Below are 26,695 nucleotides of genomic sequence, written 5' to 3'. Positions count from 1 at the left end.
GGGCCACCTGAAGCTAATTCAGTAGCCTCACTGAACACAGGTTCTTGAGACCTATGATTGCTGCAGGGTGAGGACAATTATTCCAATATGCCGAGTCTTTGCCAAAGGTGTGCCCACTAGGAGTGCTGCTAGATCCTCTGTGCTGGTCACCTCTCAAGATACCTCTCAAGTAGCACTCTCCTTTAATCCCAGTATTTAAGAGACAGAGGCAGGGGCAGGCAGATTTCTGCGTTCCAGACCAGCCAATTAACGCCCCCCTCCTCCCCCCAAAATTCTCGAAGCGATGGCTTCAATGACATGGATTTCCTGCTTAGAGTTGTGGCTTAGATCCTGCAGCTTCATTATTCTTAGCCTCTAATTTTCTGTAGTCCTGTTTGTTTCGAGAGCAGAGCTGGCTCTTAGAACAGGCGTGGTAAATAGTATTGAGTGCCTGAGTTCTGAACAGGTGCGCGGGGGAGTTGGAGAAACACACAATTATGTCCCTCCTGGAGCGAGCTCCAGGGACGTACAAAGCGCTGGGCGCTCCGGTGACTACAACTCCCAGAAAGCAGAGAAGTAGACTACGACTCCCAGAAGGCCATGCGATCACGTAGCTTTCTCGCGTGCCATTTAGACTCGGAGGGCAAGGGCGCCTAGGTACCGCGATACTTGCACGGCTGGCGCGGGTGAGCCGTGGAAGGGGCAGGGAAGCTATGTCCCTGGGTCCCGCCTGATGTGGCGGTGGGAGAAGCTCCTCGAGCTGTGGGTTCGAGTGAGGGTTGATGTGTTATGTGTGTGATGTGAGGCTACGGGCGTGGCCTCGAGCTCAGAGTTGGGGGTTTGCAGCCGCCCCTGTGTGCCGGCTCACAGTATGCTCTATCCTTGACCAGAGTTTTGAATCTAGTTTAAAGGCGGCGCAAGCAGGACACCCACACTTGACGCTTACCTTTGAAAAACTGCAGCATAAGCTGCCCTCAAAGAGATCTAGGAGCGTCCCGAAGTGCAAACTTTTTTAAAATTTCATTTATTTTGAAGGAGGGGGTGCTGTCACGGCGTGCGGTGGAGGTCAGGACAACTTTGCGGGACTCAGTTCCACCATGTAAGTCCCGTCACTCGTATCCAGGGCCTCAGACTTGGCTGCAAGCTTCCTTACCGAGCCAACTTGCCTCAAACTGTATTTTAAATTAATAAACTAGGGAAAGGAAACCCCTGGGAGTGTTTAGCTGCTTAATCCCTAAATGTGCTGAGCAGCGTTTAAAAATTAGAATGGGGGCAGTTTTTTCCGAAAAAATTTTCCTGGTCAATGAACCATTGGGATATTAGAAGCAAGAGAGGCAGGAGAGATCCCCAGCTTCAGGAAGTGATGGGTGCTTGGGAGCTGGGGGTTCCCCTCCGGCATGTGTCCTCAAGAGGTGCTGAAATGAAACTTGGAGGAGCTTTAGAGCCAAACATGCCTACTTCTGGTTTGAGGGAAGTCCATTAGAATGCCAAGCCTTTTGACCGAACGAGCATTCCTTACTCTTCCCACTACCATGAAATGGGTTTAGGTGCTGGGTGGTATGGATTTTGGTGTAAGGTGGTGACATTTTCCTGGCTACATTCTTGCCCATTTTGTTACTGGAAGGTAGCCACGAAACTGAAACTTTAATTACACTTTGACCTTGATTCAACGGAGAGGAGACTTACATGTCACACACAGGCCTTTTTCTCTGGTGTGTGTGCGCACTCTATCTTAAATTCTTTTTCTTTTCCCTTTTTTTCCTCTGTTCAAGACAGTCTCTCTGTATCCTTGACTAGCCCAGAACTTACTATGTAGACCACATTGATCTTGAATTCATGGACATCTGTCTGCTTCTTCACAAGTGCTGGGATTAAAGGCATGTGCCATCAAACCCCACTTTCTCTTGAAGTGTAAGTTCTGTGGTCATAATACAGGTCAAGTAAAAATATGAAAAAAAAAATGTGTTTTCTGCATATGCCACTTAAAATAAAGTCTGGTCTAGCAAATGCGGTAGCCAGCACATTAGTAATATAGGCGTCTCTCTGTACCTGTACTTGTACCTATACCTGTACTTCAGCCTGTGAGGGTTGGAAAGAAGAATTAACCCTAAGTTCAAGGCCAGCCAAGAGTAACTCAAGTTTGATTCTGGAAGTTTAAGGGGAACCTTGAATTATATGATAAAACAATCTTGTCTTTTGAGTTTTTTTCTTGGGAGGGTCAGTAGTGGTGGGAGAGAATTAGATATGGTGTTCAGTTCCTGGACATACCTGGACAAGCATGATACATAGGTCAGGGAATACAGACATGTACTGACTCATCTGTTCAAACCAGTGAACTCTGTGTTTAGGATAGAGGGTTAGCTATCCTAACTGCCCTCCAGAGCCAAAGGGATTGGGCTAGAAAACTTGTGCTCCAAAGTATCAGAAGGTATACCATTAACCAGCTAGGAAGAAACACCAATATGAAGCATTTTAAAGTATGGGAAAGAGTTCCTCTCGTTACTGTGTTTTGGAGGCTACGTTTATTGTGTAAGCAAAGGATCTTCTCATCTTTCTGAAGGATAGAGAAAGTGCAGTTACCTGCCTGTGGCTCTCCCCTACATGGCTGGCTGCCCTGGTCCCTGAGCTCAGGAATCAGACTTTTCAGTCGTGACCTGCTCCCTGCTTGTCCACTCTTCTCTGCTGCTCACAGTTCCTGTGAGTGGCAGGAGCTAGGGAAGTGAGATGCTGCCCATAGTCACCCCCACTGTCAATAAATAAAAATTTTAAAAAGTCTTTAATAGGATCTGGGTGGAGGAAGAGACTTAATTGGCTTGCAGTTTGATATTGGAGAGCAAACTCTTGCCAGCTGTCACTCCCCTGGGACTCTTGGGTTGAATATACTTGACCTCGCTTCCAAATATTGGTTAAATAATCTAGTTCCTATTTTTCAACTATTCCCCCTCCCCCACTCCATCTTAGAAGAATGGCTTTGGTCCTGGGCAAAGCTTGGCTAGCAGACCAAGCAGTGCATCTTGGGCCACAGTTGGGCCTGTTGTGGGGAACAGCTGGACTGAGCAGTGCAGTGGCCAGCTTTCTGTCACATGACCCTCGGGCTCAGGGACTGCAGAGACGAAGTTGTGTTTCTGTTTTGCAGGACTCTTCCTGTTCTTGCACCGTCTGACTGAAGTAGGACAGGGTCACGGTCTGAGGACTGACAGGTAAGTGTTGCTGCAGAATCAAGAAGGTGCTTCTCGTCGGGCGGCGCTGGTGCACGCCTTTAATCCCAGCACTCGGGAGGCAGAGGCAGGTGGATCTCTGTGAGTTCGAGGCCAGCCTGGGCTACAGAGTGAGTTCCAGGAAAGGTGCAAAGCTACACAGGGAAACTCTGTCTTGAAAAACAAACAAACAAAAAAAAAGAAGGTGCTTCTCATGGAACTGGAGACATGGCTCAGGGGTTAAGAGCACTACTGCTCTTGTAGAAGACCCGAGTCCCATTCCAGTCACCTGCATGCACACCCATGTCGGGGAGCTCACAACTGCCCAAAACGCTAACTCCAAGGTGACTGGATGCCTCTGGCCTGTGAGAGCATCTGCACTCAAGTGCACATAGTCACATACAGACACAAAATTAAACACAAAATAACTTAACAACAACAACCCAAACGTCTCTCTCACCTACTATTATGTGCTCTGGGAAGCTGGCTAGTAGGCCCCGTGGACTCTATCAGTTGTCAACAGTGCTCCCCAGGCTTCTTGGTGGACTCGGTTCTCTAACAAGCCTGGTCCTGGTTGAGGCTCCAAATTACAGAAAAGATTCAAAGTGCTGTCGGCAGGGGGTGGGGGGGGCACAGAGAAAAGCCTCTGTGATTAAGAGAGCACATACTTCTCTGGCAGACCTGGGTTTGGTTCCCTAGACCCACTTGGCAACTCATAACCATCTGTAATTCCAGTTCCAGGGGATCTGACATCCTCTTCTGGCCTCTGTACACAGCTGATGGACAGACATACATGCAGTCAAAACACACATAAACAATAAATATACAAATAAAACTTTATATATATATTTTAAAGTGCTGGCAAGTTGGGCGAGAATCGTGCTCAGGGAACCTGTCTGTGCTTAATCCCTTTGAGAATTGAGCATCCCCTCAGCTCTTTTGGTATATGCCTAAATGCCAAACAGAGGCTCCTTTGGGTACCCAGGCATGGAGGGAGCTACTGGGTTCTTCCATGGCGATCATGACCTTTTGGAGTACATCTTCTAGGGTTTTTCGCCTTGTGGAAAGAGACATTACCTGTGTCTTCTGCGTTGACTCAGTTTGTGCCGGAGGAGGCTTCAGAAACCAGATCTTCCTAGCCCTGTGTCTTTCACATGAACCAAGAGTTTCGGGGAGGGAATGATTTTGACCCAAGGTCATACACCAGGTCAGGAGTACAGTCTTGGACAGGACCCAGGACTCCTGCTTCACAGGACAGCTGCCTGTGCATAATTTATTCACTCATCAGATGTTTAGGGCTGTGAGAGTGAGGGAGTGGTAGTTGGTGATTAATCTGCTCATTTAGGGAAATTGCTGGAGTTAGGGAGAGGCAAAGGAAACTGATGTATAAATCGAGTGTGAAATCATTGGATAGGTTCATTCTAGAAAAGGGCCATCTCAAACTCATCCCCAGAGTCTCTAAAGGCAGGTATCTTCCACAGTTTTCTGCCCAGAGTCCAATCCTCAGTGAGTGTAGCTGATGGAGTGAGGTGTGCTGGCCCAGCTGCCAGAGTAGAGATTTTGATGCATGCGTCAACCTGCCTCACAAGCACTTGCCAGGAGAGGAACCCAACCTGCTGTTCCTGTGGAGTGGTCTACTGCTTTGCGTTGGGCTCGTAGGAATCAATCTGTAGTTTGGAGCTCAGCCTGGTCCACAGATACAGGACAGAGTTCCAGGCAAGTCTCTTAGCTGCAGAAGCACTCTTCTTGCCTATGGTTCCATGTCACAGCATCTTTGGGCCTCATCCTCTCTTTCCATCCTCTTCACCAGCCAGCCAGGCCCACTGTAGTAGCCCCTCAGTCTCCACCACTGGCCATGGCCCCTCCACACATTGCCAGCTCCAGTATCATCTTTCTTACATCGAAGCACCAGGTTCTCACCACTCTTGACATTTGGGAACAGAGCTGGTCGTGCAGCCTGACTGGCCCTTCCTAACCCCTCATGACTGTTCAGCTTCTCTCTTAACTTACACCTTGTTCCCCAGACCTGCCATTCTCCGTTTGAAGTGATTTCCTCCTGTCTGAAAAAGTGCTCTCCCTTCAGGACTCAGCCTGAATGACATCTTTATGTGACATAATCTCTGGGACAGTCACTGGGCAGCCATGGCACAGGTATGGCGCTGACAGCATTGTATGAGGAGGAGGCCTGACCTGATCATCACACTCTCTTCTCCCAGAAACTGGGACCATTGAAACCCACAGCAACTCCAGCATCTAGATGGTCTAGAGCGTGCCGCCAGCTGCTTGTCCTATGACTGAATGAAGATGATCCCCTTTATTCTGTTTTAGATTCTAAACCCAGGCTTTCCAGGCTCCCAGAAAGCCACGAGACTCCACATGGAACTGAGGGCCCCATCCCCAGCTGCCATATCCTCAATGGAGAGAAAGTTCCATGTTCTTGTGGGTGTCACTGGAAGTGTCGCTGCCCTGAAGCTGCCTCTTCTGGTGTCAAAGCTTTTGGACATTCCTGGGGTGAGTATCCTTTCAAGACAAGCATAGTGGCTTCTGGCGTAGGGAGTCAGTGCTCCTGGGCCACTGACTTCTGCAGTGCACAGGCTGGCCTTTTCCTTAATCCTGGTTTGTAAGCAGGAAGTCACCTGTGTGTGCTGGTGTGTGGGGCACACAGGAGACAGACTAGTGTACAAGATAAGCAGAAGCTAGATTAAATGAGATTGTGTGGGCAGAACCACCTCCACTTTAACTAGTTTTATATCTTAGGATTTAGGAACAGAAATTCAAAGACTGAAATATTGCCAGCTTCAGCAGGTAGATGTCTCACTTCCCCAGAATCCTCTGCGGTCATGTAGCCTCCTGCTGTTCCTGTGTTCCACCTAATGCCCACTGCTTGGGGTTGGCCCCTGCCTATAACTGCCCTCTCTTCACCTTTCAAGTCTGCACTCACACACCTTCCCTGCCCGTCTCAACCTGGGTGGTTTTATTCTCCTTTTCAACTCACAGGACCATAGGCTGCACTGGGCACTGCTTGGTGAATCCACTGCTGGTTTTGTAGGGCAGACATCATTAAGACATAGAGATTCATTTCCCTTGTGTCAGCAGAACCCTTGAGATGGGGGCCCCCTAGTGGCTGTATCTTGCATGTCCAGCAGAGGGCGCTCCTCTCACGCAGATGACTGTTGTGGGCGCCTTCCAGTGGGGGACTGGAAAGACTTGTTTCTTTACTTTCTACTAACTTCTACCCAGAATGTTGCTCCTCTCTCTAAGTCCCTCCCTCCCCGCAGGCTGAAATAGGTGAAGAAGGTGCCAACCATGCCACAGTCAGGAAAAGAGAGACTCTCACGGCTGCTCTCTGCTTCAGGAGCCCAGAGCTGTTGGTAGGAGCTGATTAGCAAGAACCTGGAGGGCAGGAGGCCTGGAAAGGGGTTCTGAGGCTGTCACCACCCCCTGGGGAGAGAGGGACTCCAATAGTTCCTTTTCCCATAGCCCTAGCAAGTGAGTTTCCGGTAGGAGGATGGGGGTAGGGAGTCCTATCCCAGGAAACAGATGGGCAGCCTCAGAGCACAAGGGATGGGAACTCCACCACTTCCTCCCAGCCCACGCATGTGTGGGGGTGTGAGGAAAGGGCTGCCTGCTGGGTGCTGGCTCCACCCACCCCAGGCTTTTTTAGCCTGGGCCCTTGGGAGAGAGGACAGGCTATGTCTGGAGCAGGCCTTGGCCCGCTCTTTCTCTGGCTGGGGTTGGAGCCCAAGTGAGGCAGCCAGAGGGCCCTGAACTGTGGAGGCCTCCCGACACTTGACTCTTAAGGGCCTGCCTTTCTTGTTTCAAAGTTGGGATGAGCCCTCCTGCCCATTCCCCAGGTGTGGAGGGGACAGAGGACAGTTTGACAGCAGCTTGGCTCAGAGGTTGGCACATGGAAGCACTCACCAGTGTGTGTTTCCTGTCTGGCACCCCTCCTCTGCTCTGCACCACAGCCTTTGGGCCACAAATGGCTTTAGGTATTGAGATTGTTGAGACGCCATCATCGGAAAAGCCCCTGGAACTACATACAGCTTCTTTTTGTATGTGAGGGTCCCCGTGTCCTCATCCTGCAGGTTGGCAGCAGGCTAAAGCTAGCTTTGCCTGCGGGGCGTGGTGAGGTGTTGGTAACCAGGGGTGGCCCCTTTACCCCCTTCCAGGTGGCACTCCTCTCTCCAGTTTCTCCCCTGGGGGTACTGAGCTTCCCAGTATCGTGGAGTCTGGGTCTCTTGGAGCAATGGCCCTCAGCTCTTTGCTGGGTTCATCTTTCATGTGAAGAAGGGTTTCCCCGGTTCTCTTGAGGACAGTCAGCTTGTGAATAGTCAATAAGCATCTGGGTGTGTGTTGCAGGTAGCCAGGCCATTCTGCATACACGCCTGGCATGCCAGCATGTGCAGGTGTCCTGGCAGAGCCGCCAGCCTAGAGGCTGTGCCATCACCCCACAGCAGGTCAGAGAGATGTGAGGGCCTGTGGCAATGGAGTAAGCAGGGGTACGTGGTGGACTCAGCTGCTGGCCTTACATGAACAGTTGAGGGAAGTCACCAGCAAAGCCCAGGCACCGTTTTTGGAGTCAGAAGAGTAAGACAGCAGCAGGTAGGAGGAGAGAGGGTCTGAGCCAGACCTGGTAGCACACACCTGTAGTCCCAGCACTTGGGAGGTAGAGGCAGGAGGAACAGGAATTGTCCTCAGCTGCAGGAGACCCTGCCTCGAAAAAATAATAAAGCCTGGAAATGTAGCTCAGGTGGGTGACTACTCGCCACCTAGCATGCACAGAGTCCTGGAATTGTCTCCAGCACCACATCAGATCAAGAGTGGCGGTGCAAGCCAGTAATCCTAGCACAGAGGCAGAGGCAGGAAGATCAGAAGTTCAAGACCATCCTTAGCTACATAACCGGTATGAGGCCAGTCTGGAGAGGGTGGGGGGAGGAGGGGGAGGGAGGGAGGTAGGGAGAAAGGAAGGAAGGAAGGAAAGAAGGAAGGAAGGAAGGAAGGAAGAAAGAAAGAAAGAAAGAAGAGGGGAGAGGCATGGAGGTCCTGACACCCGACTCTGAGCTGCTTTACTTCTGTTTTTTTTTCCTTCCTTAGCCATAGTCATTTTATCTGTGCATTGCAGAGAAGGCAGGCTTGCGGGTCATCTACCCCCGGGGTCTTTTTGGCTCTGGTATTAGAAGATTCTAGATGTGAAGGCAAAAGGGCTAGGGCCAAAGGCTATCTAGGAGAATGTTTTGCAACTCCATAATTGTTACTGTTGTGCCCAGGTTGCAAGACCCCAGGACTAGGGCCAGAGGCTATCTAGGAGAATGTTTTGCAACTCCATAATTGTTACTGTTGTGGGCAGTATTTTCCTCCAGGTTGTCAACTCAACATTTGCACCTGGTGGGCAAGTCTGACCTGACCCCGGAATAGAAGACAGAGACACCGTAGTGACTTTCAGGACAGGTGGCAACGGGCCTGAGAGCCAGAGGGAAGGAGCTGCTAGTCCTTGGGTTGATAGGAAGATAAGTTTCTGGCACGTCCATCAGGACACCCAGGGCTGAAGATGAGGAAGGAGGCCCTTAGGAAGTAAATTCTGCTTTTCTAGTTGGTCAGTGTAAGGAAACATTTTAAATGCTCATAGTCTTTATTTCACTCCTAGAACTGAATCTTGTAGTTGTAAAAGTTCACCTGTGTACAAGAATACTCATTATAGCATTGTTGATGATTTCAAAACAAACCCTGAGTCCGACAGTACAGAGCTATGGTGTACTCATAGTGCAGCCTCTCAGTGGGTTTCTCAAGTGGATTGGAACAATGAAGTGATCCCTTCCTACTAGTGTGGGTCATCCCAAAGATGGGAGGAGCAAATGGGCTATGCCCCACCTGTAACCTTAAATGGTTCTATATACTGCCTGTTCCCGGAACAGAAATCATGCCTTTGTTTCAAAAAGGTAACAACCAGTTATCCTGAAACCCTGCCTTTGTTCTGGAGAATTGCTGTGGCTACCTTATTAGGACTACCTTTTGTTACGGCCACCTTGCCACCATATCTTTGTTTCAGGAGGTAGTTAGGACTAACTTGATATGATAATCTTCTGTTCCTGTAACCCCTTCGTCTATTTTGCCCACCAAATCCTCCATTGAAAACTCACTACCTCTGAGCTATAAAAACCTTGATTTCCTCACATCTAATTCTGACCTCTCAAACATTGCCTTAGAGGGAGGCAGCCCATGTACACAAAAAAAAACCTTGCTTTAATTAATTGCTTGCTTTAATTAATTTGGCCATGATGATTTGGGTCAGTGGTCTTTCTCCTCACATCTTGGGGACTAACAGTGCTCAGTGGTTAAGACCTGAGTTTGTTTCCATGTTGGGTGACTCATGACTGCCTGTAACTCTAGCTCCTAGGGATCAGATCAGACCTCTATGAATCCCTATTCATTCTCATTCATCGCCCTCCCCTCTCTCTCACACACACACATACTAATTAAAACTTTTTAAAAAGGTTTATTTATTTATTTTATGTATATGAGTGCTCTATCTGCATGCATGCCAGAAGAGGGCATCATTTCCCACTATAGATGGCTATGAGCCACGATGTGGTTGCTGATAATTGAACCTAGGACCTCTGGAAGAGCAGCCAGTGCTCTTAACCGCTGAGCCATCTCTCCAGCCCTACCTAACAATTAAAACTTTAAAAATAAAATATTCAGCTGCGTGGTGGTGGCACACACCTTTAATCCCAGCACTTGGGAGACAGAAGCAGGTGGATCTCCAAGTTTGAGGCCAGCCAGGTCTACAGAGCAAGTTCCAGGACAGCCAGCTACACAGAGAAACCTTGCCTTGAAAAAAACAAAACAAAACAAAACAAAACAAAAAATGAGATGAGATGTGAGATGGCCTAACAACACAAGATGATCCCTTGATTTCACTCCTCATATAAAGGTGGAAGTAAAGAACCAACTCCAAAGAGTCCTCTGACCACACACCACACCCCACCCTAATAAATGAGAGAATTTTTAAATGACAGGGAATTGGAATCAAGAGCTGTAATATTTCATGCATTATTTTTCATAATTGCATATACTGACCTATGCATATACTAACCTATTGCCTATGGCTGCCTCTGAGCTTGTCAGTTGGGACAAAGTTCAAAGAGTCTCCAACCCATTCTAGAAAACATATATAATATGATGCCTTTAAATGTTTATATATCTAAGATTACCTGCAATTTTTTCCCTTTGGAGGTAGTTGTGGAGGGAGATGGGCTTCATTTTGTATTATTCTGTTAAATTTTTGTTTTCTAACCTATGTGTATACTTGTATTCTTTAAGACAGTGAAATTGGAGGTGGGACAGATTATGGAACATTCTTTTTGCTTTTCTTCCTTTAATTTTTTAAAAATTTACATTTATGTGTGTGTGTGTGTGTATTGAGGCAGATTCTTGCTATGGAGCTCAGAATGGCATTGGTTGCGTGAATTATAGGACTGTGCTGTGAGGCGCTGCTTTTTTTTTTTTTTTTTTTTTTTTTTTTAAGTATTCGTCAAGGAGAGGTGAGCAGGAGAAACCAGGCTTGACTTGGGTCCTCCCTTCTCCCTTCTTTCTAGTTAATTTCTAGGTGGCAGCCACCTGTGATCTTGGTATGGCAACTCTGAGAATTCTAGTTATGCCTCAGTTGACTTGGCTGGCCTCTACTTCCTCTACCTGCAGGCTTCTCACTTGGAGTTCTAGGGAATGAACGCCATGGGCACGGGTCTGAGGCAACCATCTTGGGACCCAGGCAGAGGGTCCTGTACTCTGCGACCCTCCTTTGATAGCCCAGGACAGTATGTCTGTGGTTTTATCTTTATTGTTTTCCTGTCTTGGGGACAGGCACAGCAGGATTGGTGCTGCAGTGAGGGGCTGGTGAGGCCATGAAACAGGGCAGCAAGAGACTTTCCCGCGGAGCCTGCTGGGTAAAGGAAAAGGGTCATAAAAGGACTGGGTCATCCCAGAGAGCCGGAAGACCCCCTCAGAAACCATGTCAGAGAGGAACTTATCCTGCCCAAGACCTCCCAGTGAGTAAAGTGGCTACTTTCCTGATGCCTGCTGTGAGTGAACTTGGGGAGCTCAGGTCTCCACCATGGGCTTTCTCTACTTGAACTCAGGAAGTTGTGAACTAGCTTCTGCCTGTCTTGTTCTATGGTCATATTACATATGTTGTGCCTCCTAGCTCGGCTAAGCTGGACTGAGGGCTTTGGCCCCCGTGGCCTATGTATGGTAAACACATGCCGAGTCATCTCTCCTTATGAGAGATCGGCATGCTCACTCAGGGCTTTGTTCATGAGGCTACCTCCTCCATAGCTCCATCTCCTGTGTGCCAGCTGCTGCTCTGGACATCAAGAGTCTTTTTGCCTGGAGTATATCTGTCACTCTTATCCCTGGGTTGGTGGCAGCTTGTCTGAACACTAGACCATAGGTACAGATCTAGAACATGTTGGCTCAGTGTCAGGGTCCTTTACTGGGTCCATGTGCCAAATATGTGCCTTTACTGTATGTATGAGGCCCAAAGCTAAAGCTCTGATGCATTGTCTCATCACAGGATAAGTACATGGCAGATGTTGTTTGAATGAGCTGTTCCTCATACTCTTAGGCCTTGGAATATTTGGTCCACAGTTGGTGGGGCTGACTGTTCAGTCAATTTAGGAGGTGTGGTCTTGCTGGAGGAAGTATGTCACTGGGGGCTGGCTCTCAGAATTCAAAGATTCACGTCTTCTCAGTTTGCTGTTCCAGTTGCTGTGCCTACCTGCTTCTACTCTTCCCCACAGTAATGGTGATAGGCTCTTATCCCTCTGGCACCGTAGGCTCAACTAACCCTTCCTTCTCTAAGTTGCCTTGGTCATAGTGGGTTACCACAGCAGCAGCAAAGTGCCTAAGACAGCAGGCGCTTTCTCTTTAAAGTCCCTTGTTCCCGTGGCGACATCCTCACATGCACATGCAGTGCTAGAAATACCCACTCATCTCTGCCTGTGCAGAGATTACAAGTACTCAGTGGCCACCTGTAACTGGTGGTGACCACACTGAACAGAACTGGTAAGGCGTTTCCATTATTGCTGTTGAGTTTTTACTGGATAATGTTGTAGGTTCCTGGTTCTCCATTAGAGCAGTTGTGTCTTGAGGGAACAGTGAACAATGTCCAGAGACAGGTTTTGGTTGTCATAACTAAGGATGGTCATGCTACTGGCTTCTAGTAGACAACAAGGATAGAGGTGGAGACTCTGGCCATGGAGTTTCTCTCACACTATGACCGTGAAGTATTTCCACACAGACTTCCTTGATCTCTGTCATAACCTGGACCAGATCAGGGGTCTAAAGTAGAGGTGGAGGTATCACTGCAAATTCTGTCTCCATTACCCCTGTCCCCCACCCAAACTCTCTAGGAGCCCCAGAATCCAGAGTCAGCAGAGAAAAGGAAACCAGACTTGTGAACTGGTTTCAGGAAGGAATCTCTATAAATGCTAGACAAAATGCAGACAGCTTATGCAATCGTGTCTGGCCTGGCTTCAGTCACATCACACAAAGAAGTACAGGTTAAAAATACTTGGTACAAAACCTAATCTTAAGAGGGATCTCTGGGGGACCAAGCACAGAGCTGACTCTCAGGAGTTACTCAGTGTGGGGGAGAAGATTTTACTGCCCAGTTCTGTTCCACTAGAACCCACAGAGATTTCAGAAAAGCATTGGGGGGGGGGGTCCCTGCCCTTAGGGCATTTTCTGCACTGCCAGAACCCCTTGGCATTTTTTGCCTGATGTGCATGAATGAATGAGTAAATAGTCTATAGTGTGTATGTATGTGTGTGTGCATGCATGTGCTAGAGTGCTGACCCAGAGCCTACCCAACCCTTCACTCTCGGGACCTTTTGTTTAAATGGCTGAAGGTGAAATAATCAGACCCTATGGCTGATGAGTCAGATCAAGTGGCATCCCTTTAAAACCAGAGAAACTAGCCCAGGCTTGTCTGCGAGCACTAGGCTTGGGGAAGGGCATGGGGAAGGACCTTCCTGTCACATGTCCTTCACACTATTCTTAGTGAATGCATTGTTCCAGGAGGCTCCCTAGCAGTGTGACTGTACACCCTGGAAGGATAGCCAGAGTGTACTGGCTAAGAGGTAGTACAAAATCTTGAAGGAAAGATCTCAAGCAGAGATGTCGCTTAGGATAGGAGACCAAAAGGATACCTGGTTGGAGATCCTTGGAGGTGGTGGGTATGTGGGGAGGCACCATACAGGCTCTGAAACATTGAATGGCATGTAGAGAGAAAACCTAGTGAAGAGCCAGAAGAGCCAGAGGACCCCCTGAACAAGGACAGTACCAACCTGGGAGTGTTTCTGAGCTAGCCCTAAGCAGAGTTTTTTCTTAGCGCTCACAAGAGGCTTGGGTATTAGAGTGGAGCCCTCAGAGCTTCAAGAAGCATCTTTCCAAGAGTTCTGAGTAGAGAAAGAGGAACCTGGTGTTCGGAATGGGGGGCGGGGAGCTCTTAGAAATGAAAGCTAAAAGCCCCTTACCACACCGTGTAAGTCTGAGGCTAATCTGGGCCACAGCAAATCTTGTCTTAAAACAAGGCAGGTGGTGTGTGCCTGAGTTCCAGGCCAGCCAGGACTACCTAGTGAGACACTGTCTCAGATAAAAAATAAAATAAAATAAATAAATAAGGAGGTGAGTTCTATGAGGCTCATTGGGAACAGGCATGGCAGTATCCGTTTTATTCATGTCTTAGTGTGTGCAGGGCCTGTACAGAAGAGGACATTGGGTCTTGTGGAACTGGAGTTGCAGATAGCTTCAAGCTGCCGTGTGGATGCTGGGAGCCGAACCCAGGTACTCTGCCAGAGCAGCAAACCCTCTCTTCAGCCCTTCAGTTGTATCTTAGATTTGAGATTTGGGACAGTATTTTTGGGTTTAGGTGAAGTTTTGTTTGTGTGTGTGTGTGTGGTTTTTTTGTTTTGTTTTGTTTTTCTTTAGGACCTAGGATTAGGATCTGGGGCTTCACACATGTTAGGTAAGCTCTCTCTCACTGGCTGTATCTCCTAGCCTTACATGAGGACATTTTCCTCGAACACCTGGCGATGACAGACCATTTCTAACCAGTGAAAGAGGCTATTCTTGTAGGGGATGTAGCTCAGTTGGTAGAGAACCTGCTCAAAGGCCTTTGTCGATCCCACGTAAAATGTGTGTGATGGTACAACTCTATAATCCCAGCATTCGGGAGGATTAGAAGTTCAGGTTCATCTTTGGCTACAAAGGGAGTTCAAGGCCAGCCTGGGCTACTTGAGACCTTGTGTCACACACACAAAGGATCCATTCTTGATTCTCTTTCATCCCTCTTCCCCTTCCCCTAGCATGTGAGCCTTGTGGAAGGTCTCTTGTTCTCATCAGCGTCTTTGGGGGCTACTGATGGGGGTACAGGCTGAGAGCAGCCATGGGGAGCAGCAGGATTCAGATTTTAGGAGCTGCTATAGACCAAGCAAACAGCGAGCCAACTCTGGTAAGTGTGGGGACTTAGGAGAAAACCCTGAGGGATTACAAGCCTGGATGTGGCCTTAGTAGTAGCATGGATGAGAACTTGGTGAGTTTTGCTGATTGCAAACCCCATATACATTGGTGGGAATCATGGCTGCAAGAGGAGCCCCTTGGGGGCTATGTTCTGTTGTTGTGCATTTGTTTTTGAGACAGGGTCTCCCTGTATCTCAGGTTTTCCTGGAACTCATGATCCTCCTGCCTCAGCTTCCTGAGTACATTCATTCATTTTCTTTCTTCCTCCTGCTCCTTGTCCTCCTTTCTCCTTCCTCCCTTTTCTCCCCTGCTCCCCTGTTTTGATCCAGGGTCTCACTGTGTGCCACAAGCTAGCCTCTGAGTCATGCTCTCCTGCCTCAGCTTTCCAAGTGCTGGGCTTCTAGGCTTAAGTAAACAGTTTTCCCCTCTCCCTTTCTGTTATTTCCTTGTGGCATTTACTGCTCAGATTTAGCCCCCCTGCATTGGCCTGATTGTTTTCATAGTTTTCTATTTTTGTTCAAGTGTATACTGCCATTCCTAGCTTTGCATTGATTAAAAAATTGTAAGATTTACTTTTTGGCTTTTTGAGACAGAGTCTCACTATGTAAACTGGACGGGAACTCGTTATAGATCAGGCTGGCCTTGATCTCTCAGACCATACTGCCTCTACCACCCAGTGCTGATATTAAAGATGCGAGCTGCCATGCCCGTGCACTGAATTTTTTATTTCACTATAATTTTAATTTGCCAGAGTTATTTTTGTTCCCTAAATAGTTCTTTAAAAAAAAAAAAAAAAAGCACTGTGGGGGTTGGAGAGATGGCTCATCAATTAAGACACTGGCTGCTCTTACAGAAGACCTGGTTCCATTCCTAGCACCCACACAGCAGCTCACAGCTGTCTATAACTCCAGTCCTAGGCATCTGATGCTCTTTTCTGGCCTTTGAAGGCATTGCATGCACGTGGTACATGGTTATACACACAGGCAAAAAACCCATATACATAAAAAAGAAAAAAACAGCACTATGCTCTTGTTTCTTGGGTACATCTCTCAGCTCTGAGTCTTCTCTCTGCATTGTCTATGAGTTTCTGTTTTCTTTTCAGTTGTTTAATCTTATTCCCCGACCTGGAGGTTTTTCTTCACATGTCTGCTGTTCTTTGACTACACTTACTCGGCTTTGAAAAAGCTGGCTGGAAACTTCTCTCCATTGCCAGGACTCAGCTGGAAATGAATGCTTCTGTTGGGGGGTCCTCAGAATTTAATACCTCAAAACTTCCTTCCCTGCAACCCCCTAGTAGTCCCAGAGTCATTTGTGATTTCCAGAAAAGCCCTCACGAGTCTGCATCTCCGGCTGTAGAGCCAGTGTTAAGGGCTCAGGTGGAGAAGAGTCTTCCAGTGTCTGGGCCTCTGTAGAAGCACTTCTAGCCCGGGCTGTTTGGCCCCTGTTTGACAGCTCTGATGGCGTTAATGTCTGGCTGCTGCCTTGAGATGGAGGCTGGGAGGCTTTAACTGCCCTGTAGGTGGTGAGACAGTCCTGCATTCAGCTCCACTTCCTGCCTGCCCTCCATGGTACCCCAGGCCTCTGGGCCCTGAGCTGTCCCCTCCTTTCCTCTGGTGGGCTTGTGTGCAGCGGTGTTGTGACGGGCTCTTGGTATTTGGGCTTCTGATCTCATCTGCTAATGTTTCCTTCCACTTTAGTTTTCCAAAAGTGTGTTGACAAGTCTCAACTGCTGCCATTTCCTCCTGCGTTCTTGAGAGTTTAATTTACTTCACTTGGCTGGAAGCTTATTTTATTATTATTTTATTTGCAGTATTGGATATCAAACAAAGGGCTACACATGCTAGGCCAACATTTTACTGCTGAGCTACGTTGCCAGCCCTTTACTGTCTTCTTTTGAGACAGACTTCTTAGCCTCCTGCCATGGTCTTCTGAAAAGCTGGGGTTATGAGCGTGGGCCACTGCACCCAGTTTGAAGGAGAATGTGATTTTTTTTTTTTACGTTTTACATATTTCTCTTGTCTGTGTACATGCACTGCATGTATGTGGAGATGCGAGGGTAACTTGAGGGAGTCAGTTCTCTTTTCAATATCAGGTCCCAGGGATTGAACTCACGTCTAGGTTTAGTGGCAAGTGCCTTTACCCACTGAGCCATCCTGCCAGCTAAGAAAAATGTGTATTTTGATCAGAAGTGTAGGCTGTTATATATTTTATATTTATCATACTTGGACTTAATTCTGTCGTCTGTATTTTTTTCAGTGTTGGAAATTGAACCCAGGGCCTCTACTACTGAGCCTGCTCCCTCCTATCCCTTCTCTCCTTCTCTCCCCAGCCTCCCTCCCCCCCCCCTTTTTTTTTTTTTTTACTTAATATAGCCTCATGTGTCCCTGGACGGCCTGGAACTCTATATCACTATCGCCAAATTTCTGATCTTCTGTCTCCACCTCCCGAGTGGAGGATTATAGGTGTGCGCCATCATGCCTGGCGCTATGCCATGTGGGGATCAAACTTAGGACTTTGTGCAGGTTAGACAAGCACTCTGCCAACTGAGCTGCAGGCCCAGTCCTCTTTAGAGTCTCACTATGTAGCCCAGGCTGGCCTTGAACTCATAATCCTGCTGCCTTTGCCTTTTGAGTACTGAGATTGCAGGTGTGTGCCCCACCTGTGGCTACCTTTGTCATTTTATTTAGGACTTTCTACCTAGTGTGTCTTTTCTCCCCTGTTTTTCCTGCTCTTTCCTTTATTGTGTAGACTGAAATTTCTTCTCCTAGTTAGAAAGTTAAGCATGATTGAGTTTGTGGATCGTTCTTCTCATGGTGTAACTTATTAAGCTGATAGTTGGCCTTTTCATTATCTTGTGTCTTTGCCATGGAAACACAAAGCCCCTTAGCATGATCTCCCCATTCCTCTGCTCTCCCTGCCAGCATGATCTCCCCATTCCTCTGCTCTCCCTGCCGTGGTGGGTCCAAGCTGTACTCCATGGCTGGTTTCTGTGGAGGGCCAGGGCAGCCCTGTTCATTTGCCATTGCTTAGAACTGGCAGGCTTGTTCATAGGTGTCCTAGAGAGGCCCTCAGCTCTCAGTGATGGTTTGGTTTAAAGGATATCTGAAAGTATCCCTGAGGTATGGTGGGGGGGACTAGGGATGCTAGGTAGAAGTAAGACAGAATGGACAAGTCAGCAGTGCTGGGGACCCGAGGCCTGCAGCCACTCCTCAGTCTTCCTCTTCCAGATGTCTGCTTTTAGCTTCAGCTCTGTTCTTACAGAGCATGGTACCCCCTGCTTTGTGCAGCAGGGAGAAAGGTTCTTGGTGGGAAGGAGTGTCGACTAGACTGTGTGCAAAGAGGTGGCCTTGACCTCCAGTTCTTATCCAGCAGGAATTTGGATCCAGAGGCATTGGAGCTTTCAGGGTTTCTCTAGCAGGCAGGAAACTGAAGTTTGTGTGAAATCTTCCAGCTTATACATGAGCTTACTGCTTAGAACCCTGTCCAGGCTAAGGGCTAGCTCTGCTCAGACACTGTGGCCTTTGTACAAAGCCCTGGTTGTCAATGATGCTTTCTGTCTCCTTTTGCTAGCCGTCCTCCTGGATGAATGTCCTTTCCTGCCTCAGTGGTTTCTCCTAAGGTGTGGCTTTCTACTCCCTGCCTCAGGCAGTGACTTCCTCCTGGACTGTTTCTCTAGGCCACGTTCTGTGGTGCAGACTACCTTTTGGTTTGCACCAGTACTTTTTCAGTCATTGACAAGGTGAAGACACACTCATCCACACCCCACACCCCACACCCCCACACCCCCGTAGGAGGGGGCACAGACTTCATTTTCCCAGAGCCTGTCTGTAGCCTGAGGCCCTTTCCCACACCCAGGCCTGGTTCCTGAAGTAGGTGAGGGCACTCTACTCTCACTGGAGCATGGAGACTGACATCGAATGCACACACCAGCTGTCAATGCCTTGGCCTGTAGCAAGCAAGCTATTGGCATAGAGCTTGGTCCTATGAGTCTCCCTGGTTGGTCTCTCCTGCCTATGGTAGGCTTGAGTTTTCTCCCATTGTCTGCCTGCCACTGCCTCCGGACTCACTCTACTGCCTGAGTGGCAAGTGGCTGCTGATTTATATACTGAGGCAGTTGGTGACTCATTTCTCAGCAGCCCCTTAAATAGGGAAGTGAAATGTGTACACCTGGCAGGGCCTGACCTTTGAGTGACAGCGGAAGTAGCTGTGTAAACATGAGGTTCATTGCTAAGGGGAAGTCCTGTTCACCACCAGGCTGAGGAGAGCATCTGTCTGTACTGGCCCTCAGGTGGCCTCTACGCCTGTGGCGTTAGTAACTTTTTTTTTCTTTCTCCTTTTCCTCCATTTCCTTGGTGACAGCTGGAAGTCACAGTGGTAACAACTGAGAGAGCCAAACATTTCTATAGCCCTCAGGATGTTCCTGTCACCCTCTACAGTGATGCTGATGAATGGGAGGTCAGTGCTGGGCCCATTGCTTTTCTTTCAGCTGGACAGAGCTATCTTCCTTGCAGCCTATGGTCCTGGCTGCTGGAGCACACAGCCTGGGCTCAAGTCAGTGGTCAGGGCCATCTGGGCAGAGGCAATGAGGAAAACATCTGTCTAGCTTCTGGCCTGCGGGAGGCCCGTAGTCCCGCCTTCTTCAGGCAGAGCTCAGCTTTGGCCCAGTGCCTGGGGTTGAGTGTCCTTGTACTTATCTGGGCTGATGAAACCACAGAGGAGCTCTGTTCCCACCACCCTTGTCCATGTGGCTCTCAGCGTCAAGGCTATCCAGAGTGCTTTACTTCCCACGGCCGCTGGCCATGCCTCTGCCCCCCTGCGGAGGGGTGGGCACCAGCCGATTTGCCAGGCGCGCAGTGTGGGCCTCATAGGGCTGTCCTGCCAGGCATTTTAAAACATTCTCAGTCCCGAACATTTCTGGCTGGTTTGCCCTCCCCTCCCTCCCCTCCCCCTTCATTTCTCACCGCCCCAGAGCTCTTCTACTGGCTTGGACAACCCAAGCATCCGCCTCAAGCAGACAGGCCAGGAGTTCCCTGCCAGATGTCAGTTCTCTTGAAAACCAAACCATAAAGGGAATAAGCTCAGAGAGACAAGGAGCGTTTGTTTCCTCAGGCCTGGTTTCTGTCAAGCTGCTGGCTCCATGGCCAATGTTTGCCAGCTTCACTGTGAGAGGGGACAGTGGAAGACTCTGAGGGAGAGCTAGGTGGTTTCCTTGGGTTTCTCAACTTATTGTACCTGGCCTATTTGGCCATCATCCCCTCCCCACACACATACTGAGAATGGCTGGGTTGACGGCCCCCATTTCTTTCTTTTGGCAGACGTGGAAGCACCGCTCTGACCCAGTTCTCCACATTGACCTGCGAAGGTGGGCTGACCTCATGCTAGTGGCTCCCCTTGATGCCAACACTCTGGGGAAGGTGGCCAGTGGCATCTGTGACAACTTACTTGTGAGTGACTCCTAGTATCTTTCCTCTCCAGCCTTGCTCCCAGTTTGCTGAGCTACAGATTTCACCGTACAAGTAAATCTGCTACTATGGAGTGCAGGTCTGCCGAGCAGCCCCCTGTCCTTGTCTCTTTAGCAAAGAGGCTGAAGGTCCGGGCCTGATGGGTCATCTGGCTTCGCCAGTGCTGTCTGGGAGTGGCCACCTCTCTCCTGCCCTCAGTGGTCAGCCAGGTGCCCCCCCCCTTCTTCCTTCTTCTTCCCACAGGCTGCCCTCTGCACTGCATGCACACCCATTGATTTCCTGTCCGTTACTGCTTCTCCATCAGTTCTGCCCCCCCCCCCAGGAGTCTAGAAACACACGTGAAGACCCTGATGAGGGTGTCTGCGTCCTTATGCAGTTCACACACTTCCTTCTCTAGAGTCGTTTTGGCCCCAAACTAAAACCCAAACAATTTTCACGTCTATCAGAGGAAGCTTGCAGAGAAGGGGAAACCAGGTGAGACGTGATTGCCGGATTGGCTTTTACCCGAGACCTCTAGGGATCTGCTCCCATAAAAGAGCATCGATCTTTGTTTACGTGATGATCCTGAGGAGGTCTTATGGACCCCCTTCCTCCATTTCTTGACCTTTCACCTCCCGTGTTCTGAGGGCTTATACTGAGGACACAGGAAGAGACTTGTGATCACCCATGCAGGCAGGAGGAATACTCCCCTGCTGAGTACTAGAGACTTAAAGGACCCCGTCAGCCTGTGCAGCATGCTTAGTGCTGGGCACTAGGTAGGCATTTACTAGTGCTGCTTGTATGTGATGGGAAGTGATTTTCTTTCATAATATTTTTGTTTGAATTTGTGTGTGTGTGTGTGTGTGTGTGTGTGTGAGAGAGAGAGAGAGAGAGAGAGAAAGACAGAGAGAGACAGACAGACAGAGAGAGACAGAATATGCAGGATCCTCTCAAACTTGGGCAGTCCTGCCTTCTGCATACTGGGATTACAGGTGTGTATTACTACACTCAGCTCCTTTTTAGAGTTGAAAATGGTGAAGAAGTGCATATTGAAGATGCATCAGGAGCTTTAGGAGATCATGAAATTAATGTCCTGTCATCTGGGCCCGGTGGCATAAGCTTGTAGTCCTGGCAACTTGAGAGACTGAAGCAGGAGGATCAAAAGTTCAAGGCCTGGTAGGCTTCAGCACAATTCTCTAAGTAGAAAGTAAGAAGAGGGCTGAAGATGTAGCTCAGTGGCAGAATGCTTGTGTGATAGCTGGGTTCGTTCAGCCCTTGTCTGCTTTTTAGGAGACTCTAAGCTCCTCTTCTGGGAAGCTGCTGGTGACTAAGCATCATTAGACTAGGAACAGGACGGGAGGAACAGCGCCATGATGCTGTGGCCAGAAGCAGATTGGGTAGGACAGAGAAGCAGAGCCAGGTACAGCATGGTCCTCGCTGCCCAGGAGGACTGGGCCTGGGCAGCAGGGCTCTGCATTAGGTGAGGGAGGTGCTCAGCCATGCACCCCCAAATCCCTGGCTCCTATTAGCAGGTTAACAGCAGCCGATGTGGTAGAACACACCCCAGCCAGCTCTCTGAGGGTTCTTCCCATCCTCTGAAAACTCAGGTCTGCCTCCTTTCTGTTGTTGTTATTATAAGCCTTTTTTTTTTTTCTAAATAGAGCCTATAGCTGGAGAGATGGCTCAGTAGTTAAGAACACTGGATGGTCTTCCAGAGCATCCAGGTTTGATTCCCAGCACCTACATGGTGGTTCACAACTGTCTGTAACTTCAGTCTCAGGGGATCTGACACCTTCTTCATGGACAGCAGGCACACATGTGGTGCACAGACATACATGCAGTCAAAATACCCACACACATATAAAACAAATATCGTCTCAGATAGCCCACTGGCCTTGACAGCCTGAGCCTCTTGCTTTCCCTTTCCAAGTGATGGGATCGCCGTGGCTTGAGGGCCTGGCTTTTTTTCTAGGCTGCCACTCTCCCTATTTTTGAGGTTCTCTTCTTCAGAATTGCCTGAAGAGTGGGGTATGTCCCTGAACTAACTACTTTCCTCAAACAGTCTAACCTGAACACGGTTCAGACAATCTCTGGTGTTACGGTTTGAACTGTAAGCATCCTCGGTTGTGGGGCTACCTTCTGCTCTGTCTTCTTAGAATCCTGAAAGGAAGCTCACGCTGCTTTCCCTTTCCAGACTCTCCTGTCTCCATTGGAAAGGTGCTGGAGAGCAGCATGCTAGATCTTGCCCTGCATTCCTGGTCTCCAGGCCCTCAGCCTGGGAATGTCTGTTTCCATCTGCTCCGGCCTCTCTGCGCTAAACTGTCAGGTCCAGAAAGAGGGAGTAACCCCCACCCCCAGGGTTGACAGTCTCTTGACTGGGATCCAGCCTTCTGCCCTGCCTGAGCGGTTTCCCAGGGGCAAGGCCGAGGCACTGAGCATGGTGCCGGTCACCTGGCTGTGGGAACCACGTCCTCCTCTCCCTTTCCTACTGCTAGTTGCTTCAGAGAGGTTGTGGTTTGTCCGGGATTTGCCGCCTCCGAGCCAGACCCAGACGCTGGGGAAGCAGCCCTGCTGAGGGCAGACGGGTTGGGTTTTTGCTGTGGTCAGTGTGCTCCGCTCTGAAAGTATTTAGAGCGCCAGCCCCACCCCCACACCAAACATCACCAAGGGCCCTTCTAGGTTTGCTTACAACTCCCACAGAAGCAGCAGGTGGCATGGAGCCCAGGGGAAGTGTGACTGAAATTGCCCACTCATAGCCGGGTTGTCATCCTGAGAGGAGCTGGTGGGAAACCAAGCCTGGTGTCTGGGATGGCGCAAGCAGTCGGATTCTGAGGCTGTTTGCTGTCCCAGGAGATGTAATGGCACTGAAGACAGGCACTGGCTCTGGCTCTATGTTGCATTGTTCTCTGCCCCTCCTCCTTTCCCAAAAGGACTCTGTTTCTGGGAGGGTGTCACAGTTGCTGTCTCCCGGGAGCCCTCAGGAGGAGGTGCCTGGTGTGGCCAGAGCACAGGAGCCTATCTCTTTGGGAGGCTCTCCCTGGCCTCCTGAGCCTGTGCCTTGGTTGTGGGCCCATTCTGAGTGTTAGCCCCTCAGCCAAGAGCTTTCACACTTCGACTGGCATCTGGGGTACCCACCTCTAATCCCACCACCTAGGAAAGCAGGGAGCCAAGAGTTGAAGGTCAGCTGCTACGTAGCCAGTTCAGAGGCCAACCTGGACTGCTGTGGATATTGCTCTGTATAAATAAAGTTCTGATTGACCAGTGGCCAGGTAGGAAGTATAGGCAGGACAAGAGAGAAGAGAATTCTGGGAAAGTAGAAGACTGGAGAGAGACACTGCCAGCCGCCGCCATGGAAAGCAACACGTAAAGACACTGGTAAGCCACAAGCCATGTGGCAAAGTATAGACTAACAGAAATGGGTTAATTTAAGAGAGAAGAAGCAGATAACAAGAAGCCTGCCACGGCCATACAGTTTCTAAACAATGTAAGTTTCTGTATGCTTTCTTGGTTGGGTCTGAGCGACTGTGGGACTGGCGGGTAAGAGAGATTTGGAAAAATCTAACTACACTGGACTACATGAGACTCTGCCTCAAAAAACTGCTGCCATACCATGTTACCATCAAAAGCATGCACATTCTTTCTTATTTTTATGCTGGCCTGGAACTTGCTGTGTAGACAGGCTGGCTTCAAACTCAGATCAGCCTGCCTCTGCCTCTCTTGGGCTAGGATTAAAGGAGTGTACTACCATGCCCAGTGCTTGCTCGCTCTTGCGCTCGCTCGCTCTCTCTCTCTCTCTCTCTCTCTCTCTCTCTCTCTCTCTCTCTGTGTGTGTGTCTCTCTGTGTCTCTCTCTTTTTCTTCCCTCCCTCCCTCCCTCTCTTTCTCCCTCCTTCCTTCTCTCACTCTTCCTTCTTTTTCCAGACAGGGTTTCTCTGTGTAGCCCTGGCTGTCCTATAACTTGCTCTTTAGACTAGGCTGGCCTCCAACTCAGAGGTCTGCCAGCCTCTGTCTCCCTGAGTGAGGCCACCATTGCCTGGCAGCTCTTTCTTTTTTCAAAAAAATAAAGAGTCCTGGTATATATTTCAGGCTGGCCCTGAACTTGAGATTCTCTTACCTCAGCCTCCAGCGGGGCTGGGATTACAGGCTATGCCACCATACCTAGCATTCATGGTTTGATTTCAAGCTTGTATGACTTCCGAGTTCACAACCTTAAGACTCTGAGTTGGAAAATAGGAAGGAAGGAAGAAAAGAAGGAGGGAGGATCTGAACTGGTCAAGCCTTTTCATAGCTGCTCTGCTGTGTGACCTGGGTATGGTCTAGCTTTGGGAGGAGGGGAGACCGCCCAGTCCAATGGGTGGTTATGCAGGCCCATGTTTGTATCTAAGTGTGACCTTGGACAACTATCAGTCAGTCAGGAAGTTTCAGCTTGCTCATCTGTGAACAAGGGACAGTACTTTCCTTATAGGGTGGTTACAGTAAGGGTTCTTGAGATAATGGATGAGAAAAGGTATCGTGTGTTGGATGTTTTCATTCTCAGGGTTTATTCAGCCTAGAAGTAGAGCCGTTGCTGAGTAGAACTTGAACACTGTTTCTAGCCTTCCAATGAACGGTGAAGCTAGCCCCTGCTCCCTGGGATTGCTTCCCAGCCCCGCAGTTGTGAGCCTGTGTGAAGGCTCAGGCTGTCAGTGGGGAGAATGCATACAGAGTGGAGATCTGTGGAGGTATTGGGGCATTGTGGGTGCTGATTGAGTATCTCCTGTGTCTCGGACCTTGCCAGAGCCTAAGCAGAGATGATGTGGGATGAAGAGACAGCCCCTCCCTGCTTAAGGATGCAAGGACAGATCTCTGTAGATGTGTGACAGCCAGCCATCCCTAGTCAACAGCTGTTTTGCTGACTGTGGCTGGAGGACAGTAAGGGGAACTTGGGGGTACTGAGGAGGGGTGGTAGACAGAGCATCAGCACCTCTCCTCCCCTTCTTCACAGACCTGTGTCATCCGGGCCTGGGACCTCAGCAAGCCCCTACTCTTCTGCCCTGCCATGAACACTGCCATGTGGAAGCATCCTCTCACTGCACAGCAGGTGGGCCAGCTCAAGGCCTTCGGCTATGTGGAGATTCCCTGTGTGAGCAAAAAGCTGGTGTGTGGAGACCAAGGTGGGCTTCTTGCCATACTCAGCCCAGAGCTGTAGAGGGGCTCTGCTTTGGGGGTCACCTTTGGGTTCTGTGGTCCAATGGTTCTCTGGCCCATCTTGACCTTGGACAGAACTATTTTCTGAGCTCAGCTCTCTCATCTGGCAATGGATAGAGTGCTAATTCTTGTTTCTCAGGATCATTAGGCTGAAGTGAGACAGGTGTGTGAAGTGTCTGGCAGAGTCCCTGGCAATAGGACAAACACTGTAAATGAATGCCCCCCAGGGCCTCTCCTGGGCTAGCTTGGGAGAGATATGGTAGAGCTAGCTCATGCTGAGCTGAACTTGGGCTCCCCAGGACTAGGATGTGGGTCAAGTGCCCAGGGGAGAGCTGAGTGTAGCCACAGGCAAGGTTAGCTCACATGGTGGCTCTTAGCCACAGATGAACTTTGCTTCCAGGTCTAGGAGCCATGGCTGAGGTGGAGACCATTGTGGATAAAGTGAAAGAAGTGTTCCTCCAGCGTGGTGGCTTCCAGCGGAGTTGAACTGGGATTTTGTCATGTGTCCCTGCACCTAGTGAGTTCAACCTGAGCCCTTGAAGAGGGACATCAGCACAGTATGAAGAGCCTGTGCTTGCTGAGGAGGGGCTGGCTAGCACCTTCTCAGAGCTTCCCTGGGCTCTAACCATCTTCAAGTTAAACGACTACAGACCCAAGGCCTGCTTTCCAGAGGCCCTCCCATTTCTTCCTGGGATAGGCCCAGCAAACTAGGCAAACGGTCTACTGCTAGAAGGATAATTGAATGACTGAGGGACCTTCTGCCTGGAAATTGCTTATAGAAACACCATGGCTGAAGCTGGGTGTGGTGGCTCACGTCTGTAATCTGAACACTCAGAAGGCGGAGGTAAGATTGCCACAACTTTGAAGTTGACTTGGGCTACATAGTGAGCCAGGCCTGTGAGTGTGACAGCCTATTTCAAAACAAAAGCAACAAGAAGAGACATAGCTCAACATCCCTGACCCAGCAGGCTCCTGATCAGGCAGGCCTTGGAAGCTTCCAGGTGTCACACAAAGTCAAGAAGTCTGTGAGGTGGCAAGACGTCACATTTCCCACAGACTGCTGAGAGTTGGGGCACGGATGGCCCTGGGAAATAAAGAAGAGTGACCTTTTAGGAGACTCTGTCCTTCTTTACATCCCATCTATGGCCTCAAAGGTCGGTGCGTGGCCAAGTGAGGCCAGAGAAGGTTCTGGGCTGACAACTGACTTGCATTCCCACATTCCTATGCAACGTGGCTGGTTAAGGACAGCGCTCCTGAAGCAGACAGCTGGGATTCAGGTCTCAGTCCTACCACTAAGCAGCTGCGGGCCTTGCCTGACCTCACTTCCCATCTGTATGACCACTCTTCCATCATAGAGATATTGAGAGGGTTT

General features: G+C 49.4%; 1 protein-coding gene across 5 annotated transcripts; it reads left to right on the top strand.

The window, feature by feature from the left end:
- Positions 1–608: 608 nt before the first annotated feature.
- Ppcdc (phosphopantothenoylcysteine decarboxylase) lies at positions 609–26,433 on the top strand. 5 transcript variants are annotated; one of them, XM_036194117.1, is made up of 8 exons: positions 609–665; positions 1,015–1,078; positions 3,116–3,179; positions 5,505–5,687; positions 19,056–19,151; positions 20,012–20,140; positions 25,121–25,289; positions 25,724–26,433. In XM_036194117.1, exons 4-8 carry the CDS (start codon positions 5,553–5,555, stop codon positions 25,807–25,809), a joined length of 615 nt encoding a protein of 204 aa, XP_036050010.1. In that variant the 5' UTR covers positions 609–665; positions 1,015–1,078; positions 3,116–3,179; positions 5,505–5,552; the 3' UTR covers positions 25,810–26,433. The 5 variants fall into 5 exon arrangements, with proteins under 5 accessions (XP_036050010.1, XP_036050012.1, XP_036050011.1 ...); XM_036194118.1 differs by lacking the exon at positions 609–665 and adding an exon at positions 1,752–1,890 and having other exon boundaries at positions 672–1,078; XM_036194119.1 differs by lacking the exon at positions 1,015–1,078 and having other exon boundaries at positions 621–665.
- Positions 26,434–26,695: the final 262 nt, after the last annotated feature.

The sequence above is a fragment of the Onychomys torridus genome, chromosome 7 (genome assembly GCF_903995425.1).
Source record: "Onychomys torridus chromosome 7, mOncTor1.1, whole genome shotgun sequence".
NCBI classification, from domain to species: Eukaryota; Metazoa; Chordata; class Mammalia; order Rodentia; family Cricetidae; genus Onychomys; species Onychomys torridus.
The sequence above is the reverse complement of the archived record's forward strand: the minus strand, read 5'-3'. Positions and strand labels throughout refer to the sequence as shown.

Bases quoted from the DNA above. Each gene is read 5' to 3' on its own strand.
- Ppcdc (XM_036194117.1), top strand. From the start codon at position 5,553: ATGGAACTGAGGGCCCCATCCCCAGCTGCCATATCCTCAATGGAGAGA. The intron at 5,688-19,055 runs GTGAGTATCCTT...CCTTGGTGACAG, and splicing joins AGCTTTTGGACATTCCTGGG to CTGGAAGTCACAGTGGTAAC. The intron at 20,141-25,120 runs GTGAGTGACTCC...CCTTCTTCACAG, and splicing joins GCATCTGTGACAACTTACTT to ACCTGTGTCATCCGGGCCTG.